Source organism: Bolinopsis microptera, chromosome 8 (genome assembly GCF_026151205.1).
Source record: "Bolinopsis microptera isolate Bmic1 chromosome 8, MBARI_Bmic_1.0, whole genome shotgun sequence".
In the NCBI taxonomy this organism is placed as follows: Eukaryota; Metazoa; Ctenophora; class Tentaculata; order Lobata; family Bolinopsidae; genus Bolinopsis; species Bolinopsis microptera.
In genome coordinates this window covers 16244893-16265250 of record NC_087079.1, presented here as the reverse complement: position 1 = coordinate 16265250, position 20358 = coordinate 16244893, and the positions used below count along the sequence as shown (strand labels likewise).

The following is a 20358-nucleotide window of genomic DNA, read 5'->3' as shown; positions in this document are numbered from 1 at the left end:
CATACTTTCAACATTCATATCACCTTCACCGCACACCTTCTCACACATTAATGACATTTCCAGACCTTTATTAATGTATCTGGAATTGACGTATTGAATACCAATTTTGACTCTATATCCACAGTTACTCACCATGGATTTATTTGTATTAATAGTTTTTCATAAATTTTTGGATTAGATTAATTCGATGTCATGGGCCAAGTTATGCGGGGACATCGTTCAACTATGTGTTTTACCGTGTTGGGTGCCATCTATTTTTTTTTTTTACAGATGGGGGCCGAGATTTTGAACGATTTGATTTTATATTCATCTATTGCTGTACTCTGTAAAATTGAAAAGTATTTAATAAAAAAATTTATAACGATTCGCAGACTTCTGCAGAACGATATGAAAATTGTCTTCCAAAGAGTTGGGTTTAATCAACATAGAGGTTAAATTAAACAGGAATCAGAAGGGGTGCAAGTTATTTAAGATTTTTTTCTGCATTTTTGCCACCCTCCCATTATTAGTCAGTCCCAGCTGTTACTGGGAAGACAAGATCAGATATGGATGTGAAAATAAACATCTTTATTTATGTAAGATGTGGAGAATATGTAAATTGCTTACCAAATTTTCAAATAATGTTTTAAAACTAAAATAAAAAATCAAGTATGATTTCAATTCGACAGTTTAAAACATATATGATATAAGAACATCAGATAAGAATTTTTTTAGTTCATTTGTAATAACCCAATCTTTGATTAAACTATCTATTTTTTGTTTTTGGTGACTGAATAGATTAAGGATGTATGTAAGGCATAATGAATATCCAAGACCAAATCGGAGAAACTATACAGTACACGTTGTTCTTCCTGATTTTTACGTGACATGTGTTATTTAAATGTTGCTTCCTCTGTCAAGGTTACATTACAGATGTAGATTGTAGGCAAAGGTAACAGTGTTATCTGCGATAGTTCACTAACCAGAGGACTGTAGGTCTATTTCCGAGGAAACACTACATATTGCTGACAAGTATGTGAATCTTTCCTCCTACTTGGACATCATGTTTTGGATGTGGCCTCACTGCACTGGAATGCAAATTTAATTCCAAAGGCGATTGATGTCAAATAACTTGTTTGTTTGGAGCAATTGGGGTTGTAACAATATGTTTTCTAATTTCAAACAAAGCAACCATTTATATTTGTTTTAACCTATATTTTTTATGGTTTAGTTAGATTGTTTACATGAAGGCCTCCTGAGGGAGTGAGCCAGGAGACCCAAGTTTTCACTCCTGATGATAACGTTTGAAGGAATAATTGGCTTCTTATAAATTTTTCATGGGGGCAACCCAGCTCAGCCAGGGATATGAGTACTGAATTCTCTTTAATAGATAATTTATGTGGCAATTTGATTTATATCTCATTTATTCAGAATGATGAGGCCTCATGTATGTATGGACAACAAAAATACTTTACTGTCGCTTTTATTGTACACCAGATATTGCCTCAATCAAAAGCTAACAAGTGATGTGTGGTGTCATTGTTATTGTTATGCGTTGTGATTAGATTTGATAACCCCATTACCAATTATATGCACACTCAACTTATTGGTGTGATTAACAGCACCTGATGAAAGTATTAAACACCATTGACTAGTCGAAGAGACCTGGTGACAATCTCATGCTCAAGGTACCAAAGAATAAAAAATTCCGATGTTGATGACAGACGTTTCTCATTTATATATATATAACTCTAAAACTTGGTCACAAGAGCAATTGCCTAAACGGTGCATGAAGTGAAAACAATTAAATAAAATACTAGCAATCCTTTAAATCGCAATAAAATAAGTTCGTTCAATGTCATTATATATTCTAAAACACAGATATATGTGACCAGTAAATAATGTATGGGTCTATAGACTACTGTATAAATTTTTCTCATATAAACTGTTAAACCAATAAATAAATTAATTAAAAACCACACAACAACCTTTGTGTGTAGAATGATAGCAAAAAAAAAAAAACGATTAAAACAGCCTCATTTTGCCAAAAATATCTAATACTATTTAGTATATGCTTTAATATTAGAATGTTAAGTTGAGTTCAGTAAAAGAATTTACTGTATAGAACCTCTGCTGTGTTATCCACTGTTGAGATGTTGCCATATCTTCGTCCGGTCTAACAGTGACCCGCTCATGAATTATATGGATTCGTCGGTCTACACATTGAACCCGGCTCCTCTAATCATAGGGAAGGTGTAGTTATGGTATTTGGAAGATAATCAATGTTTAAAGTGTTATCTCATATTCGAAGGATTTTCTGCATCCTTTGTTATTTCAGTGCTAGATAAAGAGACTCTCGAAGTTGCTCCCATCAAGTCTGCTCATCGAATTTACTGCTTTTGAAGGCGGTGAAGAATTCATTCATATGTTGTTCGGATAGAACATCTTAGAAAAAGGTTCAAGTTGCTTGATGTTTTGGGCGGAAATTGAGCTTTTGTGGCGTCACTGTAGGTGCCTCTGTAACACCCTTCCAGCTGGTACTGGCTGTTTATGGGACGATTGCCAAAGCTGTCACTGGAATGTTTCATCCCTGATTTACTGTGAGATGCATCCTTTTATTGATAGACTGGTGAGTTGTTTCTAGTTCATGGTTTATTTATGATTTTTAGATCCTCATTAGTGAAGTGTTCAGGAAGTATCGAGATTTCTCACAATTGAAACTGAAATACTTCATTATACTTTTCCATGTTAGTGCGCTTGTAATGGCTGATTTCATTGGTCATCAATAAGGTGTTTCAGTGGATCCTCTTTTTATGCGGGAATATATTCCGTTTAGGATGTGCTTCACTGAGTTCACTTTGTTTTGATATGTTGAGTTGCAACACAACAGTATCATTTCAGCTGTAGTTAGTCTTTACATTGAACACTGCACCAAAGCTGCTTTTATAGTCCTTTATACAAGCGCTTTCAATTTCTTTGATATTCTATTATTGATCGACAGTTCAGCATAGTGGATCCGTGAATATATGAGACACTTCAATTAGCCTTACAATGACCTGTAGTCTGACATTCCCAGTTGCGGTTTGTATACTTGCATATTGTAGCCACCGGCCAAGTTTCTTTGTTTTTAAAGCACCATTCAACCACACGCTTTTTCACATGCAGAAAATCAATTGAAGGGAGGATCTTCAAACATAAAAGTGACAAATGACAATGCCTCACAAGAAATGCAGTGTCCGCTGCTGACTCACTTGGGTGGGGGGTAACCTCACTCCACCATCTATAAAGACCGTTGCCCCACCAGCATCAGTCTTTCCCATGTAAAACAGAAGAGTAGCCACACGATTTCCTCCTTCGTGGTCTAGGAAAGCTTTCTCCTCTCGGGTAGCCATGTCATAGTGCGGCTCATACTGTCCGGCCATGCCGTAGTTATTGACCTGTAAAAATAGCATTGAGGCCCAGGAGGCCTGGTAAGACACAACTAACCCACCTTTTTTGGAAGTAACCGCGCGCCACCATCGGTGAATATGGTGGCACCCCCATCAACTGGCTCTTGGAGATAAATCAATAGTGTCGCCACTCGGTTACCCGCCTCGCTCGGGCCGAGTTTCTGTACTTTTATGTCTCTAAGTGTTTTCATATCATAATGGGGCTCGTACTGGCCAGCCATACCATAGTTATTAACCTGAAATGTACAGACAGACTCTGTTACCATCAATAACTCACTCTACAAACAGCTACTATTATATTACTAACGGATAAAACACTGGCTGTGTATTACACAGCCAGTGTACACAGTGTGTAACGGATAAAACACTGGTTATGTAACGGATAAAACACTGGCTGTGTAACGGATAAAACACTGGCTGTGTAAGGCATCATGTAGCCTCCAGGCTCGACAAACCCCGACAAACCCCGACAAATCCCGACAAACCCCGACATATCCCGACAAACCCCGACAAACGGGGTTTGTCGGGGTTTGTCGAGGGGTTTTGCCTCGGGCCCACCGGCTACATGAGGCCTTCTTGTATAGTGTTTTTCCACGTAAAGCTTGATGAATCCGTCTCGGCTTTTTGTTGGGAGACTCAAAAAAAAAAAAAAAAAAAAAAGCCTCCAGGCTCGACAAACCGGAAACCCCGTCAAACCCCGTCAAACCCTGACAAACCCCGACAAACCCCGACAAACCCCGACAAACCCAGACAAATCCCGACAAACCCCGACGTGTCAAGATATGTCGTATCATGTCGGGCCCACCGGCTACATGATGCCTTGTGTAACGGATAAAACACTGGTTATGTAACGGATAAAACACAGGTTATGTAACGGATAAAACACTGGTTGTGTAACGGATAAAACACAGGTTATGTAACGGATAAAACACTGGTTATTTAACGGATAAAACACAGGTTATGTTACGGATAAAACACTGGTTATGTAACGGATAAAACACTGGTTATGTAACGGATAAAACACTGGTTATGTAACGGATAAAACACTGGTTATGTAACGGATAAAACACTGGATGTGTAACGGATAAAACACTGGTTATTAGGGCCTTTCGTGATATCATGGATCAAATTAGTTCCAACGGGATCTAGTAGTACTCATTATTCTGCGGCCTGTATGTACAGTATTATCATCTCGAACATTTTTCAGTTTTCCAGACATGGATTGGGTTGACGAGTTGTCATACGTCACCTCGAGATGGAGCACCCAGGCTGCACCCCACTTGATTGGGTCTGAGGTCAAGTGACTATGACGTCACTCGAACTGCTGCTCCGTTTCCCGATCGTTAGACCAGGTGAGAACGCATGCTTGTTAAATTTTGCACCTTCAAAGTATATACCCCTGATGTTTAAACTAATTTTCGTCGATTTGAGGGTGTCCTAAATGGTGCAAATTTTGACTTTTTGCACACATGCAATTACAATATAAAATTATCTTTCAGATGCGATGGCACTGTACACTCACTCCATTTTGCCATTAGGGACACGGAGGGGTGGGAGAATCTGATGTTTATAGATTGTTTTATTTTGAAAAGGAGTTGGTGTAAATTATAATTGATGGCATTCGATAGTTGAGGTGATATTAGGTGGAGAATTGTTTGATTTCAGAAAATAGTAGTGTGGTTTATTACTGTTTTTACAGTAAAGTTGATGATGGTTCTTATATAATTGGGCACTTTACGCAATAGATAATCTTCCGTGAGGTCGTTTACTAAATCTCCCTTTCGCGATTTCTTTGTTTACCGTTCTCCTCTTATTGTTAGTTTTAGGGGAAGGGGGGATTTTCAGCAGTAATTGGGTTACCCTCCCAACAATAGAAAACTTCCCATGCGACACGTTGTTGAGGAAGGTTTAGAGTAGCAATTCTTTTAAATGCATGATATCTGTAAGATGAGTTCAGTTCTTGTACAACCTATTTGAATTCCTCTTTAAAGTTATCGAGACCCCGGCCGTACCTTGGTTCGCCCTTATTTTTGTACGGCCAAGGCTGATCTCTAAAATCTGTAAGTAAGTTGTAAGTCTTGTACTTACAGTACTTACAGTACAAGTCTTGTACTTACAGATTTTATTCTTCTTTTCTAAAACATTTTCACTGATACATGGCTGTTACTTAGTACAACTTCAAGTACAATTTCGTTAGAAACTCAACCGCTTTGAGTTAATTAAGTAAAAACAATTTGCATGCCGACTTGCGCTAATAATTATTGATGGATGAAATACAGCAGCAGGTTAAATGTTTAAGATTTCGTGTATGGCTCTATTTCTCATGGTGACTGCACTGACAAAGACAGCAACCATACCATCAGACTCTCACACAGAAAAGTACAAATCTCTCCTGGAAGAATTGGGCAAACCGGAAGCAGTGAATGGCGTGAAGCTTATGTGGCATACCATTGAGGTGATTTCAATTTATCTCAGCAGTGTTAGTTCAACCAAATCTGAACCCTTACAAAAATACCTGATAGAGAAAGATGTGGAGGAGGAGGACCTTGCTGATCAAGAAACTAAGGATGCCTTGATAAATGACGCCGACAAGAACATGGAGCAGGAAATGACTCGTAAAGAATTCCAGATTTTTGACAGAATCAGGAATGCTTTGGTGGATTTGATCTGCGACAACGAAGTTGAACTAAATTGTGTATTTTGGAGGTTTGCAACAATGAAATTTAATAGTTGATTTTGTTTTGACTTTTGATGTGATTGAAAACATGAAATTTTTCTTATTTGATTTATCCACTTACTTTATGGAAGGGACTTATTCGTATCACTAAAAGTTTCATTACTTCAGGAAGTTCGCAAAAAATGTTGAATCATGGGAAGAATCTCTCATCAACGATGCTAATCCCTAAATCTAAAGTACGCAGGTTACTGGACGATTGGAAAAGTTAATCGGAAATTCCAATTTTAAATTTTCAACAGGGACACTTCTTTAGTAGCATCAAGCATGGCATGTTTATCAAATCTTGACTACGCACATCGTACGTTTAATGGTATCTTAGTGCGATAAAAGGCACTTTTACATTCTTAGAATATTTCTTTTGATATAATTGGGAATAAAAATACCTTTCTTAATTGGATTTGGAAACAAAATGCAAATTTTCATTGGGATATTAACTTTCAATATTACACACTCCTTATTAGCAAATAGCAATATAATACTTATTACTTTTAACCATGTAGTTTTATTGCACATACAAGTTGTTAAGTGTTAGAGACATATGACATAACACGTAACGGTTAAAACACTGGTTGTAACTTGTAACACATAACATACTGGTTGTGTAACGTTTAAAACACTGGTTGTAACACTTAAAATACTGGTTGTGTAACGGTTAAAACACTGGTTGTAACACTTAAAATACTGGTTGTGTAACGGTTAAAACACTGGTTGAAACACATAAAATACTGGTTGAGTAGCGGACACTATACTGACCTGATCGAGTTCTGCGTAGTCGTGACTGAGCTCCGTAGCGTCTTCCATCCTCCGGTTTATCCTGCGGACGATCCGCCCCTTGTCCTCAGTCATGTCGTCATCTAGCCACGCTGTCTTGCTCACTCTGTACTCAGCGTTCTCTAATTTACCTGTAACATAACGTTTAACATAACTTGTAACATAACGTGTAACATGACGTGTAACATAACGTGTAACATGACGTGTGACATCACGTGTGACATAACGTGTAACATAACGTGTAACATAACGTGTAACATCACGTGTAACATAACGTATAACATAACGTGTAACATAACGTGTAACATAACGTGTAACATAACGTGTAACATAACGTGTAACATAACGTGTAACATAACGTGTAACATAACGTGTAACATAACGTGTAACTGGTAACATCACGTGTAACATCACGTGTAACATAACGTGTAACATAACGTGCAACTGGTAACATCACGTGTAACATAACGTGTAACATAACGTGTAACATAACGTGTAACATAACGTGTAACTGGTAACATCACGTGTAACATAACGTGTAACATCACGTCTAACATAACGTGTAACATAACGTGTAACATAACGTGTAACATAACGTGTAACATAACGTGTAACATAACGTGTAACATCACATGATCATTGATAAAAAATTGAGGTTTTTTAACCAGTTGTATCACATGTATGGTCATTGGTCAACGATGTGTTTTTTTCAGTTTTTAATAATACTGATTATATTACACGTTTGTTATTCGTGCGGCGTCTATCAGGTTCACCGACGATGTATGTATATAGTATACCTATAATGTGTACATTATCGGTGATTGATGCTAGCTGCGCTCGGCTGAAATGAGGTTGAAATGAAGTTGAAATGAGTTTGAAATAAGGTTAAGTTACCTGTGTTCTTGTTGTGCACCGTCGCTCTATTCAAATGAGGTTGAGCGAGTTCCATCATTATATTAGCCTCCTCGTCACTAACTATGTCGTAGAATACGACAATCCGGGGGGAAGGCCAGACCTAGATAGTAGATATTAATTAAAACCACGGAAATTTGTTTTAAATATTATGTTTAACATTTTTAAAGTTCACTTTGATATTTAAAAATGTTAAATTTTTAAATACTTTGTAAGTGCAACATTTTCTAAAATAAGTTGAATATTATAAAGACAGTAACCATGAAAATTGATAAGGAGTGGAAAGAAAAGTTAACTTAATAAGAGTTAATAAAGTACTCACAACTTCAACTTTAATGGGCTTTAGGTAGCTCCTGGGTGTGTTTTGTTTGTAATAACAGGTAAGTCTTTCTATCTGCTGCTTGATCTGGGGAGTGAGTGCAGGACGTTCTTTACACAACTTCTTATACTTCTTTATCCTTGTTGGGGAGGAATGTGGTGATATCGTCACACTTTACAAGTTTATTAATTATTTAATAGCTTTAGCTTATTATATCGTCACACTTTACAAGTTTATTAATAATTTAATAGCTTTAAATGCGTCTCCAGTCTCCACCTCCGAAGAATCCACAAACTTCCAGTAATTCCGTACAAATTTTGAAATTCCATCTCCACTACCAGTACATGCGCTAAAATGTAACTCCTCGAGAGCGAGGGTAACAGTTGACTCTTACAACATACCATATCATTTTAATATTGCATTTATTTAACACTCAGAGGCTTAACATGTAACAGAAGACACGTATAAACCACCCTACTACTACACGTATAAACCACCCTACTACTACACGTATAAACCACCCTACTACTACACGTATAAACCACCCTACTACTACACGTATAAACCACCCTACTACTACACGTATAAACCACCCTACTACTACACGTATAAACCACCCTACTACTACACGTATAAACCACCCTACTACTACACGTATAAACCACCCTACTACTACACGTATAAACCACCCTACTACTACACGTATAAACCACCCTACTACTACACGTATAAACCACCCTACTACTACTACTACTACACTGCCACACTATATTAGATAACCTCTCGAGTAGGATTAGCGCATTAGTAGGGGTTCGAGAAAGCGCTAAATTTGAAATATTTCAAAACATTCCATGATTTCCAACTGATATGTCCACACGCCCTCACATTTTGTCATGTACTTTTTAAAAGTTATTCAAAATCCTCGCATAACTTGCCATAATTAAAGTATCAAGGACCCAGGAGAAAATAAAATAACGGGTGTTACAAAATTAGTACAGAAGATGTTCAGTAGAATTACGTGAAAGTGATGAAAACTATCGAAGTATGATGAAACTGTTCCTGGATCAACAATATTAAAATAAAATCTGTTCAGTACATAAACTACATACGCTCCTGTCCATAGTTTATTATTTTCAGATTTTAAGTAAAACAAGTGTAAACAATAAAAGTAACGGTAGACAGGTACTTTCAGAATTAAATTAAACAAGTGTAAATAATAAAAGCAACAGTACCTCTCGCCCCACTTCTTATAAACAAGTGTAAATAATAAAAGTAACAGTACCTCTCGCCCCACTTCTTATAAACAAGTGTAAATAATAAAAGCAACAGTACCTCTCTTAATTAAATTAAACAAGTGTAAATAATAAAAGTAACAGTACCTCTCGCCCCACTTCTTATAGTGAATTAAATTAAACAAGTGTAAATAATAAAAGCAACAGTACCTCTCGCCCCACTTCTTATAAACAAGTGTAAATAATAAAAGCAACAGTACCTCTCGCCCCACTTCTTATAGTGAATTAAATTAAACAAGTGTAAATAATAAAAGCAACAGTACCTCTCTTAATTAAATTAAACAAGTGTAAAGAATAAAAGCAACAGTACCTCTCGCCCCACTTCTTATAGTGCCTGTCCTGAATTTCATCCTCAATCGTCTCCTCTGACAGTATAGTCTGGTCAGCCCCAGGGTACAGCTTAGGAACGTATGTTATCTCCACCTCTACCTCGCCATCCTCTTCAAGACTGGGGAGAGGCTCCGATACCACACTTCTCTTCCCTAAAACACACATATTATTAGCAATTTAATAGTATGTTTCATGTTTAAAGCAGGAAAAGAGTTTTACCATTATAATCTTCACGACATCAAGATTCACGGTCTGCTTCTTTGAATTGTATAACTAGAGATACTGTGTCAAAACGTCAATATGTGCTCATTTAAGTATAACTGATGTCAGGTGAAAGAGCTGGATAAAAAGGGGAGATGACAATATCGGAAAGGTAGAGTAGTTTGAAGTCTTAGGTAGACATGGGATGATGATAGTGATGGTGGGAACTTGGAGAAAGGATTTGTAAGACTTTTAAATATCTAATCATTTGCAGTAGAACACTTTAGTAATCAATAAAACGTTTAATAAAAGGTGGGTAGTGGTACATACCTCTGGATTCGTCAACAGCAACTTCTCCCTTTTCAACAAGCCCTTTGAAGAACTTCATATTGCCTTTAAGTCGATCATGGTCAGGATAGTGAACCATCATTTCAGTAGTTATCTCCACAGCGTGCTGTATTTCCTCTGTAATATTTCAGCATTTTCAGCATATTCAGCTGAATTCCCCTTTTGATATTCTATTATTCGTCTTTAACGCTAAAAATCCCCAGTTTTTTTAATTCCAGCAAATTTATTAAACAAAACAGAAGCATAGCTTACCAGTTTTATACAAACAGAAAGCAAAGTGGTCAGTGATGTCGAACCATATTGTGGTGGAAGGGTCGTGTTCTCGGAATGTTTGGAGTTGATAGTAGGCTTGTTGTCCCCAACCTGCACACTTCCGCCACTCTAGAGATTGGAGAATTAATTAATACCTAAAATATATAAATGGCTTTTTAAAATTATTGAGACAACAGGTTTCTAAGTTAATTGCAACCTGGAAGTTAAAGTAAATAGTACAATTGAAGTGAATGTGCGTAAGAGTTAAGTGACCTTACCTTCATTTTCATATGCATCCTTAACAAATAGCAGGAGAGCCTTAATGTTAAGGGGTTGTCCTCTCACCAAGCCACCGTCTCCAGGCCCTGAAACACAGAGGGATCAGAAATGTACCAGCTGTACGAGTAGTATGAACAGACGGCATTAACCGTTATTAAATATCTAACTCGTACATTTTGAATACGTTCGCACGATGCACGATTTAAATAAATACCTACTTTTCAGAATTTTACAGAAATAATGTATCTTGTAAACACTATCTCTCTCAAGGGCACTGTAATAGCTATGTTGTCCCCCTTGTTTGAGAAGCTAGGTCGATACTTTGTGCACCATGATTGAACAATAGCAAACTGAAAGTTCAATGGCAGCCGCTATTGTTTCTACTTGCCCTTCTTGACTAAGTGCAGATCAGAGGAGACTGAGTTAAACAATTTTAACAAACATTCCTGAGATGACAAAAGAAAAATAGCACAATCCGTTAATTAGTGCATTTTAGCATTTCTTGATCACTTTCTTGAATCACGTTTTTTTCATAGTTGGGCATTTTTTGTATTGGCTCCTAAATATCGAAGCTACTCTGATTTCTTACTGTGCTTACATCTATCATATTTACTTGATGACGTATTTACTTGTTACATTGCCAGGTTCTCAATGGTCTTGTAGCCGAACCTGTCATTGAATGCTGCCCCAAATTAAACTAATAGTGTAATTAATAAAAGGTAATATACCTTTTAATATTCGGGCCCTTGCTAATATATTGCCTCATTATCTTTTTGATAAAGCTTACTAATTGCAATTTAAGTGTCATGAACACAAATTAGTGGTTTCGTGTGTTTCCCAGTATGTGAAACACACGAAATGTACTGTCATGGTAACAGAGTGTAGGCAACAGTACCTACCCAGTGGATCTCCCCTAGAAAAGTGGCCAGCTTTGATTTTGTAAATATCCTGCAGTCGATGTATAGCTTTTATTGCTCCTGAAGAAAATATGTTTGATTCGATGCGATGAAACCCCTTTCCCCGAATTAGTTTAAGTCGCTAAACTGGTGTAACAACAAGTTTAGTTAGTACTTGGTCCCGTAGCGGGAGAAAGGAAAAAAAGCCAAAACTTAGCTGCTTCACCAATAAGTTTGCTGATATAATGTCCTTACCTTTGACATCATTCTGGCCAGGAAAATATTGTCTGTAATTTTGGTATGCTGAAGTGATGGCCTCGCTCCTACTATTTGTCCATTCTTGCAGGTTATTCCAGTCCGCAACAAATCTATGTATCACATTAAACTGAAACAAAAAAGACAAATGCATTTATGAAAAATTTGTTAAGAACCCAAAAAACTTGAATGGTCTTAAATTAGAGGAATTGAACTCAAAATAACAAAGTGTGGAGTTAAAGTTTTTATGCCAAAAACCTGATTGGTAGGGTAGCTAATGTATGAGTCTGGTTCTGTATAGTTTTTACTGTCTGCAACATACTGCTGAAACCGTTCCAACGTGTTGAGACGCTCACGTTCTTCCGAGATGTAATCCCCAAGCAATTGCACCTGGAAGAAGTACTTTTAAGAAAGTAACCAATGATGCTGGAATGTTATTGATTAATTTTAAAAGTCAGCACAGATCTTTATGTTGAAGACTGGCTGTATTGCAAGTGTTCTCTTAATATAATTTTCTGTTGACACAATTACTAGATCATCTGAAACACAGGGATATAGAAGCCAAGGCACACGGTCATCTGCGTCCGAAAGGTGTCCATTTAGCAATTGGGCCCATAATTACAAACAACAATATAGAGTTGGCTTTAGGGAATTTTTAAGGAATACTAGATTCATCACAGCAGCCAGTTGTAAATTTTCTCACCAGTTGATTCTCGATCTTGTTGATATGCCTTACATTCTCATAAGAGCTGTACACTTCTCCAGTTGCTTTCCAAAACAGGTTCAATAGAATAAACAGCAACATCCTGATGCCTATCAAAAATTATTGTGATCATCTCAGTTCATTATGTATATAAATTTATAGACATCCCAAAAATACAGGAAAATTAACATTAGATAAAAATTCGATAAATAAATAAGTAAATAAAAAGAATAATCAATGACGAACATCTTCTTACTAATTTGATCCATTGAATATGAATTTTTTTAAATTATTCCTGGTATATCGATATTATCAAAAACATCAATGGAGAAAATTTCGATTTTAAAAGAATCATTGGACAATGGACACTATAGTTAGAATGATAGTTAACAGGGCAGGATGGCACTCAGCTGTTCGATTCGAATAAGCACCACAACGAAAACTACACTTTAAAGTTATGAGGGAGTTGTCAGGTAGTGGCGTAACGTTGCCCCCTCTACTCAAACGTTCGAATGTAAGCGCACGCATGATCTTTGTGAAGTCATGTTGTAAGGTGTCCAATCCTCGTTTAGACGACTCAGCCATGCAGTTTTAACACACAGTTAATTGCAAATGGCTACAAAGCACATCAACCAGGGTGTCCACGACACCCTGCAATTTGAACTGAAAGAAACTCTTCTTATAACAACCATGCCCTCAATCAGTTTCGTTTACCAATCTAGTTGCCTTTGGAATTCATTCCGTCAGATGTTGGCACTGAACGACCTTGAAATGACTCATGGTGTATTCAAATCAAAGGTAAAAAAAGTTATTCTCTCGCCCCAGTGTAAAGGTGACCAGAATTCCTGGGCCCCTTTGGCAAACTTCCTGAACTCAGGCAGCTTGAACGACTGAATTTGAAAAGTAAAACTTCTTGTCTGAATGAACTATTAGAACCTCAAGAAGCTCATCACTTAACGTAGTTTAATCTTCAAAGTGAGTTGTACAATCTAGGTTGTTTTAAGTAGCTGTTGATAGTGTAAAACAGGAGTGACCTGATCGTTTTCATAACTTCGCTTTACAATTTGTACCATAATAAAACTAGCACTGCCATGGGGTTCAAAAAGGGTCATTGTAAGCCTCCAGCATAATGGTCCTAAGTCTCTGCCCCATGCGGTGCCTGTCAGCATCAGCTAACAGAATAGCCCTAACATATCGATCAAGTCACAAATTAGGTCCCTATAATGATTTAATATTGTTGAATAAAGAGATTTGAATATAATATTTGTTTTATTTTGAATATTTGTTTTATTCTAAACTATCTGCTATCATACTGCGCGGCTGAGATCATGCACGTGTGGTGTCCTATTTCACTCATTTTATAAGATTCCGTTTTTGCTTGCTGTCAACTGTTACACATTACATACAGGCCCTGTGTGTAACTGTAATATGTAAAACATGTGGGCTCCCACGAGCCTCTGGCCCCCCCTATCGGCACTCCTCCCCTTTTAGAGCCCCTCCCTAAAATTAGACAAATTAGGAGATTTTAAAGGATACGCCGGCAAAATCTCTTGCGCAAAATCTCTTGCACAGTTTTGCTAGTACTGTAGCTAGGTTTTTCAAAATTGTCCCACATTCAAACGACGATTTGGCGCTTCTCTAATATGGCACCCCTCTGCACAGCTGGGTCAGCGGGGCCCTTTGTTACGCCACTGTTGTCAGGCTGAATTTTAGGGGTCATGGGTCGAGGAAGGTAATATGAAGGGACAGTAATATGAAGGTATGTGCTTCTGGGGTTTCTTCTCTCGAATACACAGGCAAATGGTAAATCTGAATCATTGTAGTTTACAATGAGCATTTCAGAAGATTGCCTTATATGAACAGAAACATTCCTAGCACACAGTGGATCTTCCACATACAAAATCAGGGTGACACTATTTGACAGTATTAAAAATATATTAACAGATATTCATGTCGAGCAATATCGTAATTTGATAATTTCACAGTGCGCAGTGATGTTACCTGCAGCCAGAGATATGAAGTGGTTGATAAAAGTCATTATCGTAGGAGATATTAGGTGAGTGAGATATGAAGCAAGTGATGTTGATTTATTTGAGTTTTGATTGAGTAGTCAAAATTTTAATGCGAATGGAAGCTTAATGCGAAAAGTTGTGATAAAGGGAAATTCTGACATGTTACAATTTTCCTGTATTATAACTTTTTGTATTATACTTCCATTCACTTCCACCTTTTAGATATTATAAAATGTAAAATGTTGTATAATACCATTAATAAATAATTAAAATAATTAAAGACATAAATCGTGCTATGGAACTACTATAATAAATCAAATCAAATCAAATCAAATCAAAATATAATGACACAAACATCATCACACATCATCAAAAATATATCTACTAAAGTTTTAAAAATATCTTAAATCTATTGGCCTAAACAACCAAGATAAAATGAATCTAATTTACATACTTTCCACTACTATATAAGTTAATAAAGCGTTTCTTAGCAACATGAGGATTACACACAAGATATTCATTGTGCTTCTCTTTATTAGTAGCATAATTTAATCCCTCAATCTTCCCTAATACTTCGTCCGAAACATACCAAAAATGAATATCATTTACGGATCCGTTTAAAATAGTCTCTTTTTTGAAAGCTTCTAATCTTATTTTAAAACTTAACACAGTCCCACAATTCTTGACATCCGAGGGGAGTTTGTTCCAATAAGGTCTCACCCTCTCCGGAAGAAAAGAACTGTGGACTTTCTTCATTTTACTGCTACTTTTACTGCATCTACTGTTTGATACCACATTAAAACCAGATCTGCTCATACTGAACAAACCAGCTCCGTAATTGGCCAAACCACTTATCATTTTAAAAGATTCAATGAGGTCCCCACGTATTCGCCGCTCTGCCAGCGTTGTTAAATTGAGGATTTCCAGTCGACGACTGTATGGAAGAGTACCCACCTCGTCAATCAGACGGGTAAACCGCCTCTGGACACTCTCCAGCTCCAAGATGATCCCCCAACTTCCATGAGCCGCAACTGGACTCCACAATTGAACACAATACTCTAAATGGGGTCTTATCAAAGCTTTGTAAATGGATATCATCACAGATTTTTCCCTGATAATCAAATTTCTAACAATCCAACATATCATTCTGTTGGCTTTAGATATTGAAGCCTTAATCTGTTCATTCCAAAGCAGAGAGTTATGGGTTATAACTCCCAAGTCTTTTTCCTGTACAGATTCTGCCAATGTAACTCCATTAAGAGAATAACTTGATCTTGGGTTATCGTTAACATCTAAATGCATTACTGAACACTTAGTAGGATTAAACTTTAAAAGCCATTTACTCTCCCACATCTCTAGTTCGTTCAGATCATTAGCTATAGTTTCATGCTCGGAGGCATTAGCTATAAGCTTAAGATCATCAGCAAATATTTTAACTTTACTTTTAATGTTATCTGGTAAATCATTAATAAATAACACAAATAGTAATGGTCCAAGGACTGATCCCTGGGGAACTCCTGACCATACAATCTTCCACTCTGAAGTTTCACCTTCTACACACACTCTCATAGTTCTATTTGAGATAAAATCTGTAATTACACTAAAACTTTACCAGTTATCCCTAGACTCTCTAGCTTGTTAATCAAGCGATAATGGGGAACAGAATCGAAAGCTTTACTAAAATCAAAATAAAATAAGTCCACAGGAGCACCTTCATCTATTAAATTAAGTATAGTGTCGAAAGTCTCCAAAAGATTTGACAAACAAGATTTTCCTTTAACAAACCCATGTTGGTCCTTTGAAATACGGTCTTCTAAAAATTCTAACACATGGGATCTAACAAACTGTTCATAAACTTTACAAAGAATACAGGTAAGAGAAACTGGTCTATAGTTAAGAGGGTCAGACTTAGAGCCCTTTTTAAAAAATCTATATAAGAAAATTGTAAATACAAAAGATTAAAAGTTTAAAAGGTTTTTATACATTATAAACCTGCAACATTACAAATAATAAATAAACTAAAACATAAAAGTGATCAAATAATTTGTTGTTCAATTAAGTAAAACAAAATTTAAGTAAAACAAAATTTAAATTTTATTGCCATTACAATGAATAATGATATCATAATAAATATAAGTAGACATCCGATAATAAACTTGTTACATCCAGTACAACCCAAGATGTCAGCCGACACGACTTACAAAAATAAAGAAAGCTAGCATGTTATGTTCATTGTTCATAGTTTATCTAACGAGCATGCTTAGCACTTAGGCTGTACGGAAATAGCTTTAATTCTACGTCATATTAAAAACTTTACATCATTTTTGAGATACAAAAATAAATTTTAAAATAAATAACTCTTTTGCTGCTTAGGCGCGGCACCGCGCTTGTTCCACATGCTATACAGTGTGTAGCAACACATCGCTGAAAACAGAAGCTGAATGAGCTATAACATATAAGCAGTGCGCCGCGCCTAAACCTAAATCCATAAACTTTAAATATTGTCAAGATATTAAACGAGTTTTGCAAAATAATATAGCATGCTGACTTCGTAGGATATTACAATTATACCAGTGCCAGTTCCAAATGTGAGTCCGCGCTTAAACCAAAAGCAGTTGGCAAAAGGAGCCAGTTGCCTGCAAGAGCTTTACTAGCACCCGATTTACCACTTTTGGAGCACAAACTCAAACCTAAAACCGGCCAAGCACAAAAATATGTTATCGCCACGATTGGGTGGATTGATTCCCAGAATATTTATCAGCACGCGGCACTAATAATATATGAAGTTCATTATCGAATTTTAGATATGCCCTGGATCGTTTAACACATATATAAAAGGTTATTAAAAAAATAATTAATGTTTGGTTCGTATAAATCGATATTAATCAATTATTTGAAATAGTATTTGTGTTTGTTATTATTAACTATTGAGTTGCGTTCGATTTAAATATTAAAACACTACTACAATACATTTCACAAAACAAAACGACGGGGACACAGAAAGGAGGAGGACAACACATCACACGGACGGAAACTGCTGCTGTTGACGAGTATCTGATTATATTAATTATGGGTCTTTTGTTCATTAAAATAAGTGTGATCATACTTCTAGAGTATATTGGGCTGACACAGTTGCTGCAAGGTTAACATTGGGGTCCAAAACCGGGAGTGTGATACAACTTAATTTCGCGTTACGTAGTAAGAGATACGAAATATAAAATATAAGATATAAGTGACGGTAGGTTCACGGATATAGCGCGGCGTCATTTCATTAATCTGGCGCGGTAAATCACGCTGGGTAATGAAATGATAGAGTTATACAATATTTAAGTTTCGCGCCGTACGTTTACACAATATATTTGTGAGTCCGTCCCACGTTCCAGACGTACACTCCAGACAAGTCCAGACACTAGTGTAAAGCGGGTGAGCTGATCAGTGTTCTGTGTTATATGTGTGAATATATAGTTTCTATGTTTGACTGTGGTGTGTATTGTGTGTGTTATTTTGTGTGTGTAGTATGAAATCTATATGGACTAGTTTGTATGTTCTTATTATAGGCACATGTCATTTCCATCAAAGTTGAGTTCTGACCATTCATCAGTGTTTCCAGCTTTTTGAGCATTGAGTAGCATAGTTTTAATGCGACCTTTAACAAGTGCAATTGGGGACGAGAAGTCAATCTTACTAGAAGGTTTAAGGAATTTATTCCACATATTCGAGGTTTTATATACAAACAAATTGGTTGCAGCGGGGTTAATAAAGTAGTTATCACGTCGGGGTGACTTTTGAAATAAATTGTACATCGGTATTGGAGTGTGAAGTTTGATTATTTTAAACATTTCAAGTAGACAGTGGTACTTATACAAATTATGCACGCAGAGTATTTTGTTTCTGCTGAGAAGGGGTTTACTTGATTCTCGTTTATAGAAGTCGGCTCCAAGTTTTTGGGATCCAATTGGGCGGGTTCTAGCACATGTTTTGAACTTATTACTGTATGCCTCTTGATCACCAAATAGAATACGAGTGCACTTTTTTTGAATTTTAAATATTGGTTCAAGCCTATTGTTCGATATGCCTCCCCACACTGAGATCCCATATCCTAGATGAGATTCGAAGAGGGTGTGGTAGAGGTCATTATACAGCTCTTTAGGTATAAATCTTCTCATACGGCAGAGTTTACCGACTTCACACTTTAATTTAGAACTAAGATATGCAGTATGAGGTTTCCAGTTAAGGTTTTTATCTATAATAACGCCGAGGAATTTAGTTTCATCAACACGTTTAATGACTGTGTTATTCAACGTTAAAATAAGATCATTACTATTACTACTACTACTAGTTACATCCTTCTTTCCTGGTGTAAAGTGAATGTAACAGCATTTCTTGATGTTAATGTGGAGAAGATTGCATTTCATATAATTGTAAACAGAATTCATTATAGTATTAGCTTTTTGGTAGAGATTCTGGACAGATTTGTCGACTACAAATATATTGGTGTCATCAGCGAAAAGTATAAATTTTCCTAGGTCTGATGAGTTATAGATATCGTTTATGTAAATTATAAACAGTAGCGGTCCTAAAACACTACCTTGTGGTACTCCACAAATAACAGGGAGTTTATCAGATTCCTCACCTAAAACTGAAACGTACTGCTGTCTGTTAGATAGGTAACTTCCAATAAGCTCGTTTGCGTTACCTCTTATACCATATTTGTCAAGTTTTATGAGAAGTTTATCGTGACTGATAGTGTCAAATGCCTTTGATAAGTCAATAAAGATACCTAATACATGTTGCTTTTCCTTTATATGGGAGTTTACATAGTCAACTGAGTAATTAAGGGCGTGGTTAGTTGAGTGACTCTTCCTAAAACCAAACTGGTTCTCAAACAAAACGTTCTGCGACACAAGAAAACTGTACAAACGGGAGTAGATTACTTTCTCAAATAACTTTCCGAACACAGCTAGGGTAGATACTGGCCTATAGTTTTCGAGATATTCTGTACCGTCTTTTTTGTATATAGGGCTAATTTTACCAATTTTCAGTCGGTCTGGAAAAGTTCCATTTCTCATGTGTTCATTAAATAATACTGACAGGAGTGGGCTTATAATCTTAGACGTTCGTTTGATGACGTGAATAGGGATGTCACTAGCTTTTCCATTCTTGAGTTCGCTAATGATTTTCTCTATTTCTTCTGGTGTACAATCGCTGAGAAATATACTTGAGGTATTTGGCCTTGGTAAGTAGTCCGTAAAGCATTGAATTGGACTTAGTCTAATTTGACCGGTTGTACTGTATGATTCATTCAACTTAGGGGCAAGAGATACAAAGTAATTATTAAATTCGTTAGCTATAATTCTACGGTTCATTATTTTCTCATTATTAATAACAAACGGGGGTTTAATTTCTCGTTTCCCTTTGCCGCGTATCTTATTGATTAGTTGCCATGTTTTCTTACTGTCACCTTGAACTTCATTAAATTTACCCATATTGTACGAAGTTTGAGCCTTTTCACGTATAACTTTGAGTTCTTTTCTATAATATTTATAAGTTAAGTACTCACTGCGCTTTTTGTTACATACTGCGCAGTGACAGAAGCCACCTTTTGTGTCAGTATCTCCTAGAT

At 36.5% G+C, this 20358-nt stretch overlaps 2 protein-coding genes across 3 annotated transcripts in view; one reads left to right on the top strand and one right to left on the bottom strand.

Moving 5' to 3' along the window:
* Positions 1-3102: 3102 nt before the first annotated feature.
* The window catches only part of LOC134819370 (prolyl 4-hydroxylase subunit alpha-2-like), a 20924-nt gene continuing 3668 nt past the window's right edge, over positions 3103-20358 (bottom strand). The window contains exons 2-13 of one of the 2 annotated variants that reach the window (XM_063829300.1): positions 12724-12835; positions 12279-12410; positions 12021-12150; positions 11769-11846; positions 10869-10955; positions 10591-10719; positions 10321-10455; positions 9770-9941; positions 8171-8306; positions 7831-7951; positions 6919-7067; positions 3103-3416 (exon numbers count right to left, since the gene is read on the bottom strand). In XM_063829300.1, the coding sequence (XP_063685370.1) occupies positions 3198-3416; positions 6919-7067; positions 7831-7951; positions 8171-8306; positions 9770-9941; positions 10321-10455; positions 10591-10719; positions 10869-10955; positions 11769-11846; positions 12021-12150; positions 12279-12410; positions 12724-12825 (1590 nt within the window). In that variant the 5' untranslated portion in view covers positions 12826-12835 and the 3' untranslated portion in view covers positions 3103-3197. Of the gene's footprint in view, positions 3417-6918; positions 7068-7830; positions 7952-8170; positions 8307-9769; positions 9942-10320; positions 10456-10590; positions 10720-10868; positions 10956-11768; positions 11847-12020; positions 12151-12278; positions 12411-12723; positions 12843-20358 lie in introns of those variants that run through there. The other variant, XM_063829299.1, reaches the window with a different exon arrangement.
* LOC134819371 (ras-related protein rab7-like) overlaps positions 16778-20358 on the top strand; it is an 18913-nt gene continuing 15332 nt past the window's right edge. The window contains exon 1 of the mRNA XM_063829301.1: positions 16778-16784. The gene's annotated coding sequence lies outside the window, so the exon portion shown is untranslated. The remainder of the gene's footprint in view (positions 16785-20358) is intronic.